Source organism: Dryobates pubescens, chromosome 6, assembly GCF_014839835.1.
Source record: "Dryobates pubescens isolate bDryPub1 chromosome 6, bDryPub1.pri, whole genome shotgun sequence".
In the NCBI taxonomy this organism is placed as follows: Eukaryota; Metazoa; Chordata; class Aves; order Piciformes; family Picidae; genus Dryobates; species Dryobates pubescens.
The window spans coordinates 10,644,261-10,668,803 of NC_071617.1; the positions used below are offsets into that span (position 1 = coordinate 10,644,261).

Below are 24,543 nucleotides of genomic sequence, written 5' to 3' on the forward strand. Positions count from 1 at the left end.
ATTCATTTCAGGCCAAATACTACTTTCTTAAATATTATGCCCTATGTCTTCTATAAAAATTTGTAGTAGTGTTATTTCAGACATTAGGAATAAATTTTATGTCTGCATATTACTTCAGTCTTGCTTGATTTGATTTGATTCATAGCAAGAGGAAAAAGCAAAGTTTTATTCATGCTAGGTTGTGCTGAGTCTTTCTACCATGATGCTGATTGCTGTAACAAGTGGCAAAATCCCCTTTGGTTACAAAAAGCACAGGCTCATCTTCATATCCACTGTCGAAAAGTCATTTAACATAACTCTTAAAGACTGCAGTGAATCAAAAGCCAAAATTACCACTTGAGTGATACCAATGATCCCTGGTGAGATGGGAAGGACAGTTGGGAGAAAAAGATAAAACCCCATGGGCTGAGATAAGAAGAGTTTAACAGAACAACACAAAGAGAGAAGAAACAACGGCCATAACAATAATACTAATGAAATAGTACATAAAACAAGGGGTGTATAAGGCAACTGTTCACCACCCAGAACTCACTGCCTCTGCCCGACCTGACCTGACCTTCAACTCCAATATCACATGCTATTCCCAACCAGTTCCCTACTTTTATAATGGGCATATCATCATGGTATCAAATATCCCATAGGCTGGTTGGGTTTGGCTACCCTGGCTGCAGCTCTTCTCAGCTTCTTGTGAAAATTAACTGCAACAATTACCCCAGGAGAAATTCAGGTGGGGAATGTGACTATGTGATGGTCACTATATATATTCTTGCATATATATGTGTGTGTGTGTGTATACTTTCACTGAATACATTTTTTGACATATTTAAAAGGCGCAATCAGAAGTCCACTGAAATAATGAGAAGCCAAGACCATTAAACTGCAGCATAGCAGGGGATTACTGCTCAACTGCACAGTACTTCACTTGTGTTGCATTTGCCAAAAATGATCCAATAAAGTTGTTCCTTAAACGTTAACAAAGACTAATTTGATTAGCCTGCAAGTTCTGATAAAGCTTTAAATAAAATATGAGAAACAAACATTGTTGTGTAAAGCAATTCCAGTAGAATGTAATGGAATTCACTATCTTTTTACCAACATTTTAGGCATTTCTGAAAGCTGTTTGTGGAAAACTGCAGATGATTATCCTTAGGAATTACATTCCATAACGTCACAGAATTACAGAATTGCAGAATGATAGGGGTTGGAAGGAAATTCCAGAGATCATCTAGTCCAACCTCCCTGTGTACACCCAGATCAGGTTTCAAAGGGACACGTCCAGGTGGGTTTTTAAATCCTCCAGTGAAGGAGATTCCACAACCTCTCTGGGCAGTTTGTTCCAGTGTTTCATCAACTTCACAGTAAAGAAGTTTCTCCTTCTGTTTAAGTGAAACCTTCTGTGTTCTAGTTTATACCCATTGCCCCTCTTGTTTGGTGAAAGCACAGGACATTTTAATTGGCATGTGCACATTGGCTGAGTACATCAACAGATTATAAGCAGTTTTTCATCCCCTGAGTTATAAAAAGAATACATGAGTGTTGTGATACATTAATTCTTGGCTTTCCTTATCTTCCACATATTGATCAAACTCAGTCAAGACTGTTTACCCTTTAAATTATTTTTGTTAATTTTAATGGCTACCAGTAAGCTTACAGTATGCTTCAGTGTACAAAATTGCTCAAGTAATTAAGGAAGTGTTGGGAAAATATTTTGGTCTAATAAGTTTAAACCACTATGGACAATAAATTAGCTAATTAGAAGAAATTTATGACAGATTATGGAAAGACTTTTAATTTGTTTTCCAGAAATCTACTGAAAATAAGAAACTGATTCTGCTTGTGCCTCAGGTTCTCATTCTGCAAAATGGAGATTCTGCTACTGAATCTTTGAAAAGCAGAGCTCTACAGATGGAAGGCATGCTACAAAACACAGAGCTAATAGTATTTGGATTAACAGTTTATTGCTGCTATTATGACAATTACTATTTCATTTTTTTTCCTGTTAGATAGGTGGCACTAATTATTATTGATAATTTTCATATTCTATGTGGAATCAAGACCTAACTGCTGTGGTTTAACAATACCTATAAATTGTTCAACCTACACCTGGCTGCAGTTAAGAAGCTGCAATAGTGTGCATCCACACTTGAAGTACGCTGCATGGAGTGCAGAAAGCAGAGTTGGCATCCATACTGTGTGAACATGTAGGCTATGTACTCTCAATTCCAAATACGACCTGCTGTCAGGCAGGTCAGCTTGAATCTAACAACCCAAACACTGTAACTTTGCACAGGTCTACAAGAGAGCGGTGAAGCTGCCAGAGACACAGGCAGTTCCCATGAATGGGCTCATGGCTGCCAGGTCTGAGTGATGGAAGTGTTTCCTTCAGAAGGCCCAAAATATGGAAAATTTTCTCTAAGCATGCATGTACATATCTGCACTGCTTATGAAAAAAGGTGTCTGTGTGATTTTTAGACTTGTTTCATTATCATAGAAAGAACAAGCTCACCCAAAACTTTATCCCTCTGCTGAGATGCCATAGTCAGAATCTCTGGTATCTTGTAGTGAGAAAGTTTGTACTTCAGCTTCACACTTCCTATTATGAGGGTTTCTGAGAAGTTGATTTTTCTTTACATAGATAACAACATATTACATGAGCTTTAAAGAAGCCTAGTATCTTTATGTCTTTACTAAAACAAGTTGAAATTAGCCAATGAACTCAAAAAAACACTAAGGGTGGACATACATAAATAAAAGTATAGAGAGCTTTTCATGAAATCAAACAGGGGAAAAGTGACTTGGAGAAGCTTCTGTGGGATGAAATCTCCTCTCCTCAGTTAGAGAAGAATCTATCAGACTTATCCAGCTCACCACTGCTAACTTCTTTGTGGGGGGAAAGAGTCGTGTATTTGAATGAAAAAAAAAAAAAAAAATTCTGTTAGAAGGACATCAGACAAGAAGAACCTAATTACAAAACCCAATTCTTTTCAGTTTTGATAAAATTGCCTATGAGTCTTTCCTTTCTTGCTCTATTTTCTACTTCGACTTTGACCAGCCTATAAATCTAATAGTTTACCTGTAGCTTCTTCTAGTGTGGCAACATCAAGTCTGGGGCTATAATTTCCATAACCAGCAGCAGTAAAAGCACGAATCTGGAAAACATACACTGTTCCTGGCTTTAGGTTATTAATAGAAGCTGAGGTGGACTTGGTCTTCACTGTTGAGTAGGTCCTCTCCCTTTGATCCTGGAAACAATAAGACAAAAGATTAAATGACATTTACAGGTCAGATTTTTATCATGGCTGTACATCAGCAACTGACAGCAAGTCTGGGTAGTTTATTTCAATTTGTTGAATGCTTTTTTTCCCCAACATTAAAAATAAAGTATACTCTGTGGAGTATTACAGAACACTGTCAGTACAATGAGGAGTTCTAAGTGTAACATAAAATTCAAATGGGATGCTCATGTTGTTACCCATAAAGCAGCCAGACATAAAATGATTGCTTCTTTGGCTCTGATTACATTTTCTGAAATTCAATGTAAAATAATTTGACCACTGCTTTCCAGGGGTCAAAACAGTTCAAAGACAGAGAAATCTGTTATTTCATGGTCAGAACACCTTCCCTCTTACCTTCTAATACCTTTAAAACATACTATACTGCCAATGTGTAACTGGCTGGATTTTGCAACAAATTCTGAGGTCTTTAACTCAGTTTTCACTTACTTCTGTTTCTCTGACTTTTAGTCTTTTCTCAGGTTTTTGCTCTATGAACTCAAGAAAACCCCTGTGTAAGATTACAAACCCTGAGAGTAATAACTCAGTTTCAAACACTACAAAAGCTGTATCACAGATCATTACAGTATTCAGAAAGCTCTATTTATTCATCACATTTACTGATCCAGATTATCTTTCAGCATAGATATTTGCAGCTCTGTTGATTTTTGGCGGCAGATGCAACCCTGATTTGAAGGGCAGAAGAGATGAATTAACCAACCATATGAATGCACCACATGACCAGAGAAGCATGAGCCGTACGAGGCAGTGCTAATGAGAAAGACACAAAGGGAAGGAATAAATCTGTAACTCATTTCAGTAGCACTTTGCTAGCTAAAAATTATGGAGAACCTTTCCCTTTGCAGTCAGTAAAGCAGCAAAGACTTTTGCTGAAATACAGGGTTAAACACAACATACAAGATCTCTTCTCTGGGATGCAGTAATGGCTTCCTTCTCCTGGGTCTTGCCCAGTCTGTCATTTGAGCAAACTCAACAGCTCAGCTATCAACAATTTTTCATACCTTCTCCAAGAGGGTTTAAATCATCTGCAAGTGAGGACCATGGTGGAATGTGTGTTGGTATGTGAGAAAAAATAAGAATGTTTGAGAGATGAGAAACAAGTGTAAGCAAACCATAAGCAGTCAGATTTGGGACTATAAGCCACAGTGGAATTTCAGATTTTGGGGTTTGATGCATAAATGAGGCTTATTTGAATTGCCAACAGTTCTTGCATTCAAAATAAATAAGTAACAACAAAATCAAAATAACCTGAATGAGAAATCTCATAGGACAGGCTTACTTGGGAGATTTCATGCAGCTTTCATTTCAGCCTGAGCCAGAAGTGAGAGGGGAAAGCAACACTTATCAGAATATTTCAGAACCACAGAAATGTTTGCTTTAATTGGGATCTAAAAGGAGCTGAAAGTTCAGATAGTGGGTTTTGCTGGCTTTTTTTTAATTCTTCTTTTCTTTTAAACTAATGGAACAAAACTTAAACTGGTGCTTTTGCTGTGAGCGAGAACCTTATGAAGTACTTTTCAAGCCAAACTGCAGTATATTGGAAGGAAAACGATTATTTAAGTATTTGTGTTGAAATTGTATCACCAAATTTAATGTATATAGTTATAGTTTATCTCTTACTGTTCATAGGATGAGCTGCTTATTATATTAATTTCACTGTAGTAAGTATAACATTGGTAGCTTTCCTTCCATTACAAAAGAACTTTAACATCAGTTCTTGTCTTTGTAAACATAGGAAACTGGCAAGGAAATTCTGCTTATTTAAAGTAAGATGAATATGTAAGGAAAATAACAAAAGCCACATTCTAAAAGCTGTCATAAGAAAAGTCTAGTATCTTTCTTTTTCCACTACCTACTTAAATTATTTATTTTATTTTAACAGACTAGGAACTACTTTGCATATCAGAAACTCTACATATTTTGGTTTGTAGGGTGTTGTTTTTTTTAATCATTTATTTTTGTGTATGTGTGCAGCCAACAGTTTTACCTTTGGTAAATACACAGACATTTTTTGCTGTTTACATGTATGGACTTTATTTCTGTGTATGCCCACATACATGCTTGAGGAACCAAAATTATCTCCTAAAATTGGTAAAATTTCTCTTAAAAAATTGTTTCACTATCTATACATATCTGCTACATTTTGTTATAAGAGTGATTAAAGCAAACAAATCCAACTAGGAATTAGCATCAACAAATAAACACTTTATTCCCTTACCAGATCATATAAAGACCTTTCGATAAGTATATTTGTGTAATTCAGCACTGGAAATTGGATGTGACACCTGATGTTAGATCCAATCTGGTCTGAATTTACTTAATTCTATGATACCTCATAAACTGACAGGTTCTTTTTGATACAGATACTATTACATTGTTTGCAGAGATGAAATGTTTTCACTAGTGATCACAAAAGAGCTCCTTTGTTTGTTTCTCTGCATTCCAACTCTTTCATTTTTCTCCCAGAGTGTTTTATAAATAATAGGTATATGTCATGTGCTGCAGTAAATTTTCCAGGGAATCTGGAGGAGCTACACTTAGTCTGGGTCCCATGACAAACATATTGCTTCACAGCCTGCCTTCACTCGGCTTTCATCCAGCTTATGGGTGCATGTGGCCCAACTTACATGCTTGTCAGAATTTTTTTTATTCTGGAGTACTTCACAGTTATCATGAATGAAGACCTAGACACACTGAAATGGATGGTAAAACTCTGACTGACATAAAAATGATTGCAATTTCACCCTACTGGAAACAGAGATCACTGAATCTAATATTGAAAAGCAGCTCTCAGTTCATTATTGTGTTGAGACATAAATTTTCTAATGCTGGGACTTTTAAAAAAGGGCAAATAAGGAATATTTATCATCTGAAACTGTAGGAAGTGCTTTGGAAATTTTCAGACACCAGCTCAAAGCTGTCCAGCTCATAAGGAAATACCAAATGCAGCCGAGAGTTGTATTTGATAGATCATCTCAAGAATGGAATTACGATGACACAGAAGGAAATGAAGCAAACTTTACACAGAATGTAGAAGAGGCAGGAAAATTGCATGTATCATTGTAAAATATCCAAGTCAAATTCATTAAAAAAAAGAAAAAGAAAAAGAAAAAGGGGCAGATTTCAGGTGTATATTTCATTTTCAGGGTATCAAAACACAACACAGAAGACACATGACAGCAAGGATAATTACAGAAATTTGCCAGTTATGAAAAACAAGCAAAATCACCAAGACTTTAAAGAGACAGGATAGTTGATAGCTGATGGCTTTAACATTGCTCCACACACAGCAAGCCAACACGAAGCAAATAGCACATGGTGGTATATTACAGATAATCTTAGTACTTACTTTCTCATAATACTTGATTTCATATTCAGTAATGACTCCATTGGGATGTTCTGGTTCCTGCCAGGAAAGCTCCACGCTCCTCTGCAGCACTCTCTCTTTCATTACTCCACTAACTTGTGAGGGAGCTGTTTGGACAAGATGTGTCAATAAATAAAAAGCAAATTTGTTGGATGCCTAAAATCAAATGTCATTACTGATCTGCCCCATGCTGAGCCACTTTCATTACAGTAAAAAATAAAGCACCTTTTCATAGCTCACAATTCAAAGCTAATGAATATTCAAGAAGAACCATATTACTGTTCATAAACTTAGAAAAGAAATAGAATTAAAGTCCAAACAGCAAAAGGTGTCATTGCTCAAGTTAGTGCAAAACTGATGATGGGATAAGAACAACAATTAAGAAAATTAATTCTGATTCAGACAGCAAAGCAGATTTTTAGACTGATGTGTAGTAAATTAAAAATCTATATATTTATTCAGTATGTTTCTGAAAAGTGCATACAAAGAAAACTACTATTTTAGAAATAAAATCACATTTTTAGGCTGATTTCATATAGCTGAGTCCAATTCTGCATAATAGTCTGTTACGCTATCTGAATACAACATAAATATGACATGGAAACAACTTTGTTAAGAAGCTAAACCTCTTCTTTCACACTAGTTCAAGCTTTTCCAGGCAGTTTCTCTCTTGGCATTTTTTGAAAGTGTGAGGAAATTTTAAAAGCAGATCTTTTGACATAAAGTGGATACTGTCTTCCTCTACCTGACTCTACAGAGTCATATATGCACATTTGCACGCATACACATGCACGCAGCTTCCTAATAAACATCATCCATGAACAAGTGCCTTTTGAAAATACCCAAGCAACTCACAACGTACAAGCATTATAGATCCACTGATTCTCATCTAAACATATGTGAGAGATAAAGTAATAAAATGTGAAGGACTGAAGATTTATCAGCTTATCCCATGCTTAACAAAAGGAAAAAGACAGATTTTCAGCTGATGTGCAATTCCAAAGGTACAACATCACATCTCTTCAAACATACATAATGGCTGTATTAATGTAGCACAGAAGTCCTTTTAAACCATAGCTCTTAAAAAAAAAAACCAAACCAAAACAGAACACAAACCCCCAAAATAAAAAACAAAACCAAAACAACTGTAGCATTGGTACAGGACTTCATCTTGTTCTCTTTCAATTCAATGGAAATAATTCAAGGGGGTGACACTGCTCATGCAAAGGACAAATAGGGTGGAGGATCTCAGCCTCCGCAGTTAAAAGCGAAAAAACACTTATGTGCAAAGGAACTGGGTCATATGTAGAAAGCAAATACAGACACAGGAAAGGCAATTTAAATGAGAGATCAATTTATTAATAAATTTTTCAGGTATAGAATCTAATACTGATTCTATACTAGAATGTGGGGGGTTTTTAAACAAAAATTCGGAAAATTCTAAATATTTTTCTAGGCAAAAAAAAAATAAATAAAAGAAGAAGCATATTTCAGAAGTGTAGATAAAACTTTCACTATCCAAAATAATGCCACCTTCAGATGAAAGAAAACCATTCTTATGCCATGCAACAAGCAGGTGAATTTCACTTCTATTTAACTTAAAGAACATAGAATAAAACCACCCAGAATGCACACTTCTGTACCATTAAGATAAATATGTAATGGTAAAAAAAATCTAGAGTACAATCAGGACAATAATCTTCTCAAAAAATTTAAAATTTGATTGCTGATTCTTATTTTAATTGTAAAGATTCTAGTTATTATTATTATTATTATTATTATTATTATTATTATTATTATTACATGTATATTCATGTAGGTTTTAAAAAATCAGTTCATTTACAGTCCATGAAAATGAAGGACTGAAGCCAGGCATGATAATTTTCATTATGCATTATTATGTTGTATATAATCAATATAATCAAAGTTGAAGACCCTTTAAGGCAGGCTGCCTAATTGATAAAATCATTAAATTGTATCAAGCAAACACCATGGGTTGATACATCATCCCAAAGCCAGGATCGCTTTCCTTGGCTTGTCATGCATTCTCTTTCTAAAAGCTTAGAGTATTTTCACTCTCCAATTAGTGAAATCTATTCCTTTTTGTAGCTATGAGTCTGGAATGTAGCAAACTAATTTATTCTGTCTAGTTTTCTTTGCCATGATTAACTAGTTGTCTTCTTTGTCTAAATGCGTACCACAGCATCCCGGCTGAATTTCAGAGAGGTCATTATGCTTCATGTAGAATGTTCTGTCTTACCCACACAAATGTTTTCAAATTGCTAACTTTATATTTTCAGATGTCCAAAATTGTTACTATTCCTACTTATTAGGAAACAGTTTTATATTACCTAGGTCACTGGAGTTAATTCTCAACATTTGCTGCCTTTTGTTTTAGCTTATCAAATTTTTTCGATCTGTGGGTTGTAGCATTCATTTTTTTCAAGCAGTGAAGCAAAATGAACTCGTTTCCTCTGGTACTAGTTAACTCTGTGTTTGTTGGGAAGGAACCACAATACACAGAAGGAGGAACAGAACTGGTGGCAGATTTTAATCAGGGAAATTAAATAGATTGCATAAGATTCCTACTTAAGATCTGTACAAAATACACCACAAATAGGCATATTCCATTCTTAGGGTACTTCCACTCAAAACAAAATTTCAGCGACTTAACAGCATTGCAAGACAGCATTCAGGACTCTAAAATAAACACACTCCTAAATATATTTCCTGCCTGTTAGTATTCTTTTCTTTCAGGAACACTCGGCTGGTTTGGGGTTTTTAGCTAAAAACATTGTGATAGTTTTCATTGGTAGAAGAACTACATGAGGAAGAAGAGGAACTTCAACCCTCCAGACTGTATATCCTGATAGCTCTGAAGACAATTGTATTATATATAATTCCCATAGCACATAATATTCCTGAAATGCAGTAAGTTATGCTTTTGCCAGGAAAAGAAGAGGATCATCAAATCAGTTGAAGCCAGAGCATCCTCCTCTGGCAAGGTACACCAGGCTGTTGTTACTGCAATGAAATCTCTGTAAAATAGAGCACCATATAAACCAATCTATGGATGCAAGAGTTTAGCTATATATGCTATCTTCATCCCACTTCTTTAGTTGCATTTCTTGATCTGTGCTTAATGAGAGTGTACAGGTCAGAAGCATTTTGTCCTTCAGTATAATAATTTCTTCTGTATTCTCCGTTCCTTTCTCACAGACTGATTTACATTCATGTTTCAGTTCTTTTGGTTTCCTGACACTTCTTTTTAAATCTTTAGCTCACTTCTCATTGCCTATCCATGTTAATTAATTAACAACCTAGTTATAGTTTTGAAGAAAAACACCCTGTTTGAACAAGCTTGAATATAAGCTGAAGTATAAACCTTACCTCTGAATACAAGATAAAATATAGCATTAGCATGTAAAAAAAACAAACCAAACAAAAATCTCCAAACAAAAAGTCCTCTATAATAACAGAATTTAAAGTAACACTCTTTTCCCATTGCTAAAGTATATAATGATGCTGATGATGACAACAACAATAATAATGATAACAACTATTTCAGGTTTGTTTTCCTTGTTTCTTTCAGTAATCTAGTTCTTGACACTGCACCTATAACAAAGTTGTTTGTGATAAAGACACTTCTTACAGAATTTTTTAGACAAGTACCCAGTCCTGAATGACTTGAGCATGCATAATCCCTACTGTATCACTTCAGGTTACAAAGAAGTATCACTTGTCAGAATCATTATTTCCATAATATATTACACTGGGGGATACAGGCTGTTCACCATTTGCTATCAACTTTCTTTCTGATATACCTCATCTCTTCTTTTTCTCCTTCCTGCTGACACAATATCTAATGCATCAAACACACACAGCCTCTCAGGGCTAACAGGCAGATGTACCTACACATGCTGCATAAGAAAGTACTTAGAGAATGACAGGCCTTCAGCACACTCATTCACCTTTTTAAAATGCTTCAAATATACCATTCAGCAAAAGGAAAATTGATTTTCACCAGGTTTCAACATCACAGCCACAGAGAAATATAAGTCTGCTGGGCTTTACTGATAAAGCCTTCAAGTTATATAGATTTCAAGCTGGTCATCATTTTCAGATCAAGTCATAGAAAAAAAGTTAAAACTGAGGTGTCAAAAAGAGCAGAATATTCCAAGGAAATATGCTGTTCCAGAGAGAATATTGCATCTGGTAGACTGATGTGTTACATCCATGTTGCTAAGCCAAGCATATGGTGTATTATTAATATGTGCAAATATATAGAGAATATATATATAGAACTGTGGTAATTGTTTTGGAAGGCACTGCTTTTAGTCCAGAGTCCCCTGAAAATCTTATACTGTATTTCTGCTCAGGCCTTTAATCTCCATCCTTAGCTCTTCTCTGGTTTTCATGCCTAATCATTTCCCCTGATCCACAATGTACTTTCCAAAAGACAAAAGGAGCTGCAAAATTAAATCTTTTGCAGTTTGTATCAGAAAACAATGAAATAACCCCAAACCAACAGCCACAAAACAAACCCCAAACCAGGAAAAAGTACAGAATACTTAAACAAAACAATAAAACCTGAATAATTAAAACATCCAAAGCTGAAGTTTCACATAAAAGAGGAACTAGGCATAATGCACTAATTGCTAGCACAAAATCATCTGTAATACCTTTTTATTGAAAAAAGGTAACTCAGCAAAAGATGCATAGCCATTTCTCTGAGATTTCCTGAAGAACTACATCTTGAATGCATCTCACTTCCATAAACAGCATCAGTCATGGAGACTTTTAATTTGACACTTAAAGTATCTCCAGAATCAGCATCCCTTGTGTATAGTAGTTCATGTGTATAAAAAAAAAAAGTCCAAAAACTATTAAAAATTCTCAGAAATAAGAGTTTCAGTCCTGCAGTCCCACTTCATGCAGAAAGTTTCACAAAATGTACAAGAGTAAATGCTGCTGGTGCAGGACCAAACCCTGTACTAATGAATGGTATGAAACCTACCTTTGCAACTCCAGCTTCATGATTTGTGAGTAATGAATAAATGGCTATCACCCTTCCCTAGCCACATTTCTATATTTCTCTATCCTACAATAGCAACAGAGTATTTAAGTCAATCCAAGCTTTGTCAAGTACTTGCTGAAACCAATAGTAACACTCTCACTTTCACAGCATGGGATCCTTACAGAACTTCCCTAAGGAGGAAAGAATCTTGGCTTTTGGCCTCTTTGCTTTTCATGTCATGGAGATATGAGGCAATCACTCAAAAACACCAGCTTTTCACACAAAAGCAAAAAGATCAATTTTTACATCCCTGCAAAACTGTATCTTAGGGCCCAATGTAAGTTTTACATTATATGAAGCATTAAAACCATTTTTCTGCAACAGTGCTCTGCAGCAGTTGGGGGGTATTTTGAGCACTCAGCCTGAAAAGTACATTGCTAACAAAGGCAAATCATGGAAAACTAGAGATAGCATCATCCCAATGGTTATAACCTACTCTGTTATTTCTCTTTTAAATGTCTTCGCTGTCTCCTTTCTTGGCAGAAAACTTTAGATAAAAAAGTTGTTTTGACTCTACATCTATTTTAAGTGTGACTGGAATCTGGCATGTTTCCAACAAGAAATGAGAAATGAACCCACTTTTATATATATATATGAAAATAGTAACAGAAAATTATACTGTTGTTAGCTCCTAAATGGTTGTTCAGTAAGAGAATACAGAACTCCCTATACTCTGTTAATAGTCCCGCACCAAGATTACCCAAAAGGCACCCTTCTGCTCTGGCTTGTGTGCTAATTTGCTCCCAAGAGAAAGTGTGTAAATGAAGTCATAACCTGGCCTCTCACCATGCTCCAACTTGCTCTGAAGGGAAACAGGCATCAGAATTGCTGAAATTACTAAATATGAGTGGTAGGCAAACAGATTATACACCTTGAGGAATTGCAGCTACCACTGTCAGGGGCCTGGGGTCAGTATGTGGCACCACAGCAGTTTTTACACCGGTCTGAAGCAGTATGCCTCTTGCTCTTGCACTTGTCACCTAAAACAAAACCTTGACAAGGGTTTGCAGGTACTGGGTAAATTTTAAAACTTTATTGTGTAGAGATCTTCCTTGTTTATTCTGTTTCTTATAAAGATACAAAGGCTTTGTGTGGAAAAAAAACCCAAGCAAACAAACAAAACAGCAACAACACCCTTCGCCCCTACCCCCACTATATCTATAGAATTTGTTTTTCATATTTATCATAGTATTAAAATCAGTAAAGCTTTCAGAGCACCATAATATGCCAGTGCTACTCAAGCCGTGACGGAGAGCTGCCACAGCTTGTCCTTTCAATGCTTGGGGGAAAAAAAATTCCCTTCATGTTTATATTAATATTTACAATAGTTTTCATTTTATAGCATATCATAGTTCAGGAAAAAAAAGGCAGAAAACAATACAATAGCTATTAAAATGTACATTATTAAATGGATAGCTGGAAACTAGTAAGATTTTCTTTTTTACACTGTATTTCTCTCCCCTCAGTTAAATCTCCACATGACAAAGCAGCCCATGATAAAGGGTTATTGAGTACCACTGTATTATGCCATTAGTACCCATTGCTTTGGATCAATGACAGAGAAATTCCCTACTGTGTTTACAAGCTGTAGCATTCAAAAAGAGACTTAAATAAATCAGATATTTTACACTAACAATATCCTACAGAGAAGCCATTTTAACTTCCTCTCTGACACACTTTACTTTCCAGCTCATAAATATAGTACAGGGTACATACAATGCTCTTTAAGCCATGAGCAGAGGCACACACAGCTCTCTGGGCCACTTGGGAATGTCCTATACACGGTAACAGGAAATGTCGTCTTGACTGCATTACTTCTTTACATTTTTTGCCATTGTTTTTGTGGTTGAGAAACTCTCCAATTGCCTGCTAATCTACAGAAGCAGTAGTTACCTGAATACTCTTGCAAATCAAAGCATAAATGTAAGTTTAAAAATGAGATAAAATAATACAATTTGACCACCCCTAGTATTATTAGCATAAAGTTCTAAGAAAACTTATGCTCAAATGGCATTCTTACCAAGTATGTAGTAATTTACTAATTGTCCATATATTTTATTTGTCAGATGAATTTGAAATAATTAAAGCTTTGCTAATTACTCCATCAAAAAACAAATCACCACTTGGATAGTTATATATGCTGTGTACTCTGGCAAAACTCTGGGGAGGGAAACCAGTAAAAAGAATGAAAAAGAACTTACCACAAAGAAAATGAGACAGTTTAGAAAGATCAGGGCTGACAGTTTGTCTATCATGTTCTGGTGTGGGTTTTTGGTGTGGTTTTTTTTCTGGTTAGAGTCTATATCTAGATCCATTCTATGAACTCCCTTGTTTCTCCTGCCTGACATTTGGTACAGATATTATTGTCATATCTGTATTCCATTTCTTCCAAAACTGGAGACCTGGGCATCAATCAGCGCTGAACGGATGCTGAGATGCGTAGCAAGTGACAACATCGACTCCCAAGGTATCCACAGCTCTTGCTTTGTGAATAAGTTTTGACATGTCAGGCACAAAGTTGATTCTTACAAATGCGTTAGAGCAACAAACACCAGCCTTACAAATAACAGAAAAGGGCTTTTGTTCTACTGCAGCATTTGTTTTCTTTTGCAGAAGAAGCATTTCTATATTAATTAGAGCTATTTTTTTTTGTCCTGTCTTCTTTTGGAATTCATATTTCACAACTCTCTTTTTTTACTTTTTTTATATATATATATATATATTTAGCAGAAACATCTGCCACCATCCTTGCAGTAAATCCTTGGCACACAGGTATTATTCTTCATCAAAGAAAACAAAACACCACAAAGACTCCTCAAAGATGAGGATACTCTTTTCCCTGGTGGGCTACTCAGACACATTATGTTCTCTTTCTGTCTCCAGTCATCTCTGCTGGCAAGTGTCAATTACAGGCACAAGCATTCGGGAGCGGAAGGATAAAGCACAATTTACAAATTCTTTCCTCTGGAAGTAGACAGGTGTAATGACTGAGACTGTTTGCTGTAATTGAATTTCATGCTGTCATCTATTCAGTCACAAAAAGATGTCAACTTCAAGGATGCTACTCATGGGAAAACAAAACAAAACAAAACAAAACAAAAACCAAAAACAAAACCACAACAAAATAACAACCAAACCTCCCTTAATACATTTTCATTGCTAGTCTATAAATCATATTACCACCCGAGTTTGACTTCCCTAAAAGTAAAAGTTGCTTTTACTGGAGAGTATGAGGTGATTAGAACTGCAGCATAGGAAGCCTACAGACTAGCAAGATTATGTTTATTTAGTGGAGTATATCCAAGAGACAATTGAATGAATTTCAGCCCCGTAATGAAATACTTTGTTTTGGAGATAGCCAACCAAAACAGAAAGGGACCTGGGGGTACTGATTGACAGCTGGCTGAACATGAGCCAGCAGTGTGCCCAGGTGGCAAAGAAGGCCAGTGGCATTCTGGCCTGTATCAGGAATAGTGTGGCCAGCAGGAGCAGGGAAGTCATTGTGCCCCTGTACTCAGCACTGGTTAGGCCACACCTTGAGTACTGTGTCCAGTTCTGGGCCCCTCGGTTTAAGAAGGACATTGAAACATTTGATCGTGTCCAGAGAAGGGCAACGAGGCTGCGGAGGGGTCTGGAGCACAGTCCTGTGAGGAGAGGCTGAGGGAGCTGGGGTTGCTTAGACTGGAGATGAGGAGGCTGAGGGGAGACCTTATTGCTGTCTACAACTACCTGAAGAGAGGTTGTAGTCAGGAGGGGGTTGGTCTCTTCTCCCAGGCAACCAGCACCAGAACAAGAGGACACAGCCTCTTGCTGTGCCTCAAGCTGTGCCAGGGGAAGTTTAGACTTGAGGTGAAGAGAAAGTTCTTCACAGAGAGAGTTGTTAGCCATTGGAATGGGCTGCCCAGGGAGGTGGTGTGAGACACCGTCCCTGGAGGTGTTCAAGAGGGGATTGGACATGGCACTTGGTGCCATGGTCTAGTAGTCATGAGGTCTTGGGTGACAGGTTGGACTTGATGATCTTTGAGGTCTTTTCCAATCTTACTGATTCTATAAAAACCTTGTAATGAAGTGCCATGCCAAGAAAATAAAAACAATTAACAGGAAAACATGTAAACATTCTAAAAAAGATGTCAGCACAAAACAGGAATTATCACTGTGTCAAAGGTTTGGTAAAACTTGTGTTTTAAAAGATATAATTGTTCAGTAGGGGAAAAAAAAAATTACTCTACTAATGTTCCCAAAATGCATGTAACTTCTGTTTCAGCCTTGCAAATCCCTGTGAAGTGCATTATAACAGTACTGCTAATGACATCTCTGAAAGCAGCATGGGTGGCATTTGTGGGGAACTTAGGAAGAATTCCTTGCAAAAATGACTTTTTTTCCCCCAGGTTATAAGCCTGTCCTTATTCTCCCAAAGAGCATTAAATCTCTAGAATTTAAGGAGAGAGAGAATTATCCATCCAGGAATCTCTGTTAGAGAGGTAAATAGCAGAAGTAAGAAGCCTGGAGTTAGTGACTATGCACAGGAGAGAAAGCCCAAGAGCAGAAGTGGAGGCACAGCAGCTCTCAGACTACAACTCTCTCAGTCAGGGCTCACAGAAGCAGTTTTGCTGATCAGAGTGAGGTCACCACTGTGGACAACTGTCACTGACATAAATACAACATTCAGCATTTCCTTGAAGTACAACAATTTGTGTATATGCCAACAGCTAAGAAAAAAATCCATTTGATACAATATTGTTTGTCTCAAATGAAATTATTTTGGAAGTATGGACAAGCTGTTGAAAAAAATATTGTCATGCATAAGCAGAAGGAAAATACGTTCTTAGGGGAATGTCTCTTAGGGGGATATATTTTAAATCTTAAATTTTAAATCTTAGGGGGAAACATGTTTTGTGAAGTGAGGCTGGCTGACTGATATGAATATGCAACATAAACTAATACCTATTAAACAACAGTAAATTACTTTAGAGATAGAATACCTAGAATACATAGAATAAACCAGGTTGGAAGAGACCTTCAAGATCATCACGTCCAACCCATCAACCAATCCAACCCACCTAAAGAACTAACCCACGGCACCAAGCACCCCATCAAGTCTTCTCCTGAAAACCTCCAATGACGGCGACAATAATAAAGATAATACACATACTTAATAAAATAAACAAAATGTGTATGAAAATATCTTCAGTTTGCTTATATTTTCTCTCTTTTTTTTTTTTGCAAATAGTAATGCTACGACTTGCAACAAGAATAACACATTTCTAGGAGTTATGTAACTAAAAATTGGCATGTTTTTTGGAAAAGGTATCCCTGAAATAATTCATCACTCTAAACATAACTTCCAAAAGTTCTTAAATATTTTTGATGTTGGTTCCTCAGCCTCCTTATTGCTTAAAATAATCTTTTATTTGGGGGGGGAGTTTGCTTATTCTATGAGAACAGGCTATGGTTCAGTGTTTCTCCAGCTTCTGCTTGCTGGCAAACTTTGCACAAAGACTTGTCTGATGCAGAAACTTATTAAACTGGAAAGACATCAATCATTTAATGAAAGCGTTTACTATGTGGTTTTAAAAGCCATACAGAATCATCATCTTTTCACAGACTTTCTAGTGGCTTCACCTCCCTTAACGTTATGAGGCTCTAAGGGAAACCCAAGTTCTGTACTGAAAGGTTAACTTCTTGGAGATTTAGATTACGAAAATGTCAATTGCACAAATTATAAACCCATTTAGCTTTCTGATTAGTTCCACTTTTAGCATACCATTTAGGGCGCAGCTCTGACCTCTCATCAATTATATTTTAGTTTAGTTGCATTGATTTTATCTACATTATCCTTGCGTTATACCAATGGAAATAAGATCAGAATCAGGTCCTAAGGGTAAAGTAATTAAAAATGTAATTACCACAACTGATCATGCAACGTAGCTACATCATTAGTTGGTTACAACTTTTTTTTCTTTTTTTTTTTCCTTTTTTTTTTTTTTTAGCAAAAAAAAAGATTGCAAAATTTCTTTGCCAGTTTCACAGCAATAGGTTTTTACTCTTTTACTTCAGAAATAGCTCTGGATGGGATCCAGATTATTTAACTCAGGTAGCTGGATGCACCCAACTTTTAGATGACTTCAGTTCTCCTTTTGTTTTCTGTGACAGAGAGGTTAAGTTCATTGGAAATACCCAGAAAGAGATCCTGCCTGTTTAAACTGAGACTCATAAAACTGGAAACATCTTCATTTTAAGGCCTTTGTAAAAAAAAAAAAAAAAAAAAAAAAAAAAAAAAAAGGAACAAAAAAACCCACAATAAAACAAACAACAAAGCACACACAAAAAACCCAACCAAAAAACCCCAACCAAACCAACAAAATCAGAACAGCCTCTGGGTCTTATTCTGTTTCAGGTTTTAATGGTGTGAATAAGTAGCAACTACTCTGACTCCATTCATCCTGGATGTTGAACTTTAATCAATATCCAGGATGAAGGAGATGAAAATGGAGCTCTTTGCAGTAACAGAAAATGATGCAACATTTAGTCAGAAAGGTTAAGCTTTAAAAACAACAAAAAAATGTTGTTCTATTTTATTGCAGAATTATTCAATACATTGGAAAAGTGAGGAACACTGAACAGGGATCCTTGAGTGGCCTATTGTATATTTTTTTTTTATCCTAAATAATAAACTTCAGATCTGATTCTCCATTTCCTCACTCATAATGAAGGTATTGGGAGCGTGTAGTGTTGGTCTCTCTTTCAGATTGCATACAACATAGACTGCCTTGTTAAATGAAAGTATGGAAAAATGGTGTTTGCACAAGTCTTTCTAGGTTGCAAAGGATACAGCAAAAAGGCAGAAAAATTGGGATATGAGACAAAAAAAAACCCAAAACTTGAGTCATAACCACAGCATCATCCTGTATTTTAAAGAAAAGCAGTACTTTCTTGCACAGACTGTGCAGATCATTTTTCCATTACTAATTTCCTGAATCAACAAGGTTGGAAAAGACCTCAAAGATCATCAAGTCCAACCTGTCACCCAAGACCTCATGACTACTACAGCAGATATTATTGCTACGTACATATATATGTCTATAGCACTAAAGTTTTCATCACCAACATTGGAAGACTTAAATTTAGTGTTTAGTGGAACCTTAGACCTAGGATTCCAAGGTACACCACCAGAAGAGCAACTCAGTTTACATGAGTTAGCACAGTATACAATGTGCTTCATAATTAGATTAGGCAAACAATTGGGACATAATTTTGACCAAGAGTCCATTAAATATGAGAATGTTCAACATTGTGCAGTTTAGAAACAGAAAGAGAAATAGGATTATATCCTGAGTAACAGTTTATTACCTTATTCATTTGAAACAAAAGCTCCAGCATAACTATTTATACTCATGAATGTATTCTAATACACACATTAAGATGGACATACATCAGAATCATGAATACCTATAGCTTCATTCCTTAATGAATGTGGTCTCACCAATGCTTAGTATGTGAAATGAAAAAAAAATATTATTGCTACTGGAATTTCCCATGATAATAAATCTACTGGATGGTCATTATTCTTCCTTAAATGTGTATGTAAAAGCCCTCTCCTGGAAAATAGCTATGCTAATACATTTAGAAACTCCTCTTGTAATCATTCAATGATAAAAACACTCCTTCTACTCATTACCTAGATATGAGTTTCTGTAGCTCTTTGTATGACCCCTACTGAAGGAGGTGGAGCAGTGGAGGGGTTACTCAACTAATTAAAGCTGTACTGAACAAATGCTCAGGGATAATTAAAAAGAATGGGGGGCAGGGGGAGGAATCCCCTTTGTTCTGATTAGCCAACGGTGGTTGAATTAGTCATAAAATAAAGCTGACAATGATAAGGGCATGTCTTATTTTAAATCTCTACTTGAAGGGGTATTCTTTTTTAAACCTTGTAATTTCTCTAATCCAAACTAAATTAAAGGTTTATGAAATACTCATGCAAAGTCAGAGAATATAAAGACTCATGGCACTTTTATAATAACATCTGCATCCCATGGGAACCAATCAGAGCTTCATAGATGCAGTATGTGTGCAGATAAAATAGGACAGATACCTTTAAGCAGACAGGACTGTGAACTGATTTTGGAAGTGAAGCACCCAATAGGTTTATCTTTGTTAAAAGAGCATTTACTATACACAGGCTGCATACGGTTGCAATGTTTAAAGTGGATTGGACTGGTTCCATCTAAATTTGAACCTGAGATATTAAACTAAGATTGCAGCCTCCTTAAAGTCCTTTCAGTTATTGGAGAAAAGCATTCTGCAGGTCATTTAGACCTTATGGTAAGCAGTCTTACGTGGGCCTTTAAAATGGATTTTGTTGCTTCAGATATGTCCACAGACAGAACCTACAACTTTACTGCTAGGTCTGTTGTTCCATCATACTTTTTTTTTGGTAGGGTTTGAGTTTTTAAAATAATTTTATTGTTATTATTAAGTTTTAAATGGTTAGTCTGTTTTCAGTGATAAAAATACAGAGATGCTAATTTATTTGTATGAATTTACTATCCATAGCTTGGAACTAGCATCCCTAATTTAAACTCTTAAATCTATGCAGTAGATGCCTAATGAAAGACTCTTCCAAAAAGAAATCTAATCAATGAAAAGACCTTCACTAAAAGGGCTTGAAAGAGATATTCTATCTGGTACACCTTAGGCACCCATGTAAGGAGGTAGGACTTCCCTCTGAGAGAAACTGGAAGCATCTGCTAGTCTACAAGAAGTAAAGAAGGCATGTCCTTTTAGGAGTCTGATTTACTCAGAGCTCAAAATTTGTATCAGCACAAGACACAAAGCAAAGTTTTACAGATGGAGTCTACCATCTTCCCACCTTTTTGCTGCAGTCATTAGCTTTTCTTCCAGGATGCCTAGAAACCACTCACATCTCCTAGATACAGACATCTGAGTTTCTCCAATTAATTCACAAGACTGCATTTGCCAAAACACACCAATGTAGATATAAATGAAAAATTGGGATGGTGACTAATGGGGCTTTGTGAGGTGCAAAATGCAAACAGCTAACCGGCTGACCTGTAGCAGCCTGGTACAACAGCCATACAGAATCATAGAATTGTTAGGGTTGGAAGGGACCTCAACATCATCTAGTTCAAATCCCCCTGCCATGGGTAGGGACACCTCATACTAGATCAGGTTGTTCAGAGCCACATCCAGCCTGGCCTTAAAAACATCCAGGGATGAGGCTTCTACCACCTCCCTGGGCAACCTGTTCCAGGGTCTCACCACCCTCATGGTGATGAACTTCTTCCTAACATCCAATCTGAATCTACCCATTTCTATTTTTTCTCATTCCCCCTAGTCCTATCATTACCTGACATCCTAAAAAGTCCCTCCCCAGCTTTCCTGCAGGCCCCCTTAAGATACTGGAAGGCCACAATAAGGTCTCCTCAGAGCCTTCTCTTCTCTAGACTGAACAGCCCCAACTCCCTCAGCCTATCTTCATAGGAGCCCTCTGCTCATCCTTGTGACCCTTCTCTGAACATACCCCAGCATGTCCAGATCCTTCCTGTAATAGGAGCTCCAGAACTGGATGCAGTACTCCAGGTGGGGTCTCACCAGAGTGGAGCAGAGGAGGAGAATCACCTCCCTCGACCTGCTGGCTATGCTTCTCTTGATGCAGCCCAGGATCTGATTGGCTTTCTGGGCTGCAAATGCACACTGGTGGCTCATGTTGAGCTTCTCATCCACAGTCATATACATGATTGAAGTCACTGAGCATGGATTGAAACTAGAGGATTACTCAAAAATGTACTTTAACCATACATTTTACAGTACAGCCAGTCTGTTCAGATTACACAGTTCAGTATTAAGAATGTATTTCTCTTCCTCTTTTCAACTCTGTGATAGACTACTGACAAAAGGACTAAAAAAAAACCCAACCCAAACCAAAACAATCACCAATATGGTATTCCAAGAATATTATTTTAATATCTGCATATATTTAGCATATACATTTAATAAAAACCTAGGTCTTAAGTTCTCGGGAAGGGAAGGGAAGGGAAGGGAAGGGAAAGAAAATATATGTTTTTTCAGTAATTCATGCTTGCTTTCTGAGAAATAAGATAGCTGCATCTGCCTCATTGACTTTAAGATGATGAAGGCAAAATCTAGAATAATTCCATTCCAGTCCTGACTATGTAACAGCAAGTGAAATGCTATGACTGGTCTTCAGTAATGGCTCAGCACTTCCAGAAGGTCAGGAATGCAAGTAGTTGGCTAGAGTTTAAAGGAAGCTTAACTGTTGAAAGCGAAAAGCCATTTTAATGACATACCTGAGTCTCAAAGCAGGTTAAACTGCCTGCATAGATACAAACAATGACAATAATAATGTTAGACTAAAGAAATTCTCTTCACTGGTAGAATACCAATGTTTATCAGAGGAACTCTACCTTGTTCTTAACAAGTTCAATCATGCAAAAACAAGATCAATAAGGGAGGATGTCTTTAAAACTCCCCTGTTGCATAATTGAAATTACTTTGAAGATCTGACTGTATTCATGGAGAGTTAGCAAACTGTCCCTGCAGGCACTGGTGACATGAGGCTGCTCAAAATACAGTATTTCACTTGAAGCATATCTGACTCATTCTATTGGCATAAATGTCACATGTTTAGCATTAACCGCTTTTACAACCTGCTTTATAAATACACTTTGCTTCCCCTTCCAACAGCTGTCTTCTCCTTTCTTTTGTTGGAAAGGTTTTTGCTGCCCACTTTCGCCTCTGACGGTTTGACGGTTATTACCTTAAGACACTGCAGGTGTTCCATAGCCTTCAGCATATTAGCAAGTGACTAATTTTTAATGCCACGCCTAAAAGAGTAAGGCTCAAAGGCAGAAAATATAAATAAAAATAAAATGGCAACAGAAGCAATTTTTTTTTCCTTTGAAAGAATCCAGTGGTATCATTTTTTAAGCAGAAATGAAAAATTTTCTAATAACTGGCACTTTATAACATGGCACTGCAACACTCAGGTTATAATAAATGGAACACAGAGCACTCTTAATTAGGCTATTAATCAGCAGAGTGAAAGGTGGATCAACAGTGTTACCATTTGCTCCAGAAACAGGTTTCCAGATTGTTGCTGGTTATCCAGACAGTGGCAGTTTTGCAACAATGCAGCATAAATGGCACCCTTTGCCTCAGTCATTCAGGGACTTGGAGGAAATCTGCCTTCTCTGCAGCAAATTCCTTTTGCCAGAAATCAGGAGTTTGGAAGAGAATTGTTTGATATGAGAAGTAAATTTCAAGAGTTTGGAAGAAAATCATTTGATGTGAAAAGTAAATTTATTAATTTGAGTTCCAGAAATGTCCCCTGGCCTGCATCAGTATTTCTTGGATAGAGCCACGGTCTTTTCTGAATGGAAGTTGCTATGTGCAAGGCTCTCTTTCCAGAATAAAGCAGACATGAAAAGAAGAAAGGTCAGCCTTCCTTCTAAATTATTGTTTTCCTATTATCTTTTTGCTGTGAATGCCTGATGACACTGTGACTTTTTTTCTCTTGTTTTCTCTTGTTACTCTTGTCTTACTGTCATCACTCCATCTTCTCTTGTTTTGTCTGTACTGAAAAGTATAAAACAAATGTTTCTAGCATTGACTCAGCTATAATTTCTGTTGTGTTTCATGCAAGCAAATGCACTCAAAGTTTTAAACTAAAGTTGTGGAGGTCTGAATAGCAAAATGGTAGAGCTTAATGAAACCACAGAGTTTGCTGTGTGGGGATGCAGACTTTTAAGTTTCTCTACTGCAGAACCAAAGAGCATGGAAAAGACAGCTTAATATATAAAAAGAAAATATGTAAAGACAATATATAGAGACAAGCTTAAATATAGCAAAATAGAGTCATTGTAAGGGAGGATACATCAAACCACTAGACAGATGGGTATGAGAGGCAACCAAATTTCTACATAGTTGAGAGTAATCTTGAGAAATTATACTCCAGGGTCTCCTTTAACATTACCACAGAAAACTACTACTTAACTGACTTAACTGAAACTTACCTAACTTAAGCTGTTACTTATTACAGAAAATCTTAGTACAGATAATTTTTCTCTGTGATGTTTTCCCATGGCAGATGAAGAGGATTAAAAGTTACTGAAGTAAAATAGGGATGCACTGATATTGAGAGGTTTAAGAGACAACTGTGTTTGAATGGAGCATCCAAACTTGGCTCTCATTTTTTTTCATCCTATGAGTATCTGTCATCCTTTTCATTGCAAATGGTAATTACACATTAAAATAATAAATAAGACTTGGTGCCCCCTCCATCCCTCTCAGTTTTCGAACAATGACCTAAATCGAGTCACTAGAAAGCATGTCTAGGCTGTATTCCGCAAGGAACTGGGAGGTAGGTGGTATGTACCACTTGAGAGATAGGCCCCAAAAGTAGAATGATGCCAGGGGCCGGAAAACCAAATTATTTCTTTTAATCACCGGAATCATCCAGCCTTGTGTTAAATCACAGATCCAAGGGGGCAAAAAAAATTGAAAATTACAAGACTAGAATAAAACAGAGATCTTAATGAAATTAGTTTTTACCCCCATTCCCTTTCTTCCTGACTCTTTTATCAGAATAGTCACGCAGTTTTACTCTAAACAAAACTTCGGTGTCTTTCAAAATTTTGGGGTTTTCCCAAGTTCTCAAAAGATTTGTTCTTTCCAGATAGTTCTTTTGAAACTGCCAGCATTATAATGGCTTATTTAATGCACTCTGTAAAATTATTTCTTAGACATATACCTTTATTTACTGA

The 24,543-nt window shown here is 36.6% G+C and overlaps 1 protein-coding gene across 5 annotated transcripts in view; it reads right to left on the reverse strand.

Moving 5' to 3' along the window:
* EPHA7 (EPH receptor A7) overlaps positions 1-24,543 on the reverse strand; it is a 170,160-nt gene that overhangs the window by 37,662 nt on the left and 107,955 nt on the right. For all 5 annotated transcript variants that reach the window (XM_054162591.1, XM_009909855.2, XM_054162590.1 and 2 more), the window contains exons 6-7: positions 6,643-6,767; positions 3,074-3,242 (exon numbers count right to left, since the gene is read on the reverse strand). In XM_054162591.1, the coding sequence (XP_054018566.1) occupies positions 3,074-3,242; positions 6,643-6,767 (294 nt within the window). The remainder of the gene's footprint in view (positions 1-3,073; positions 3,243-6,642; positions 6,768-24,543) is intronic.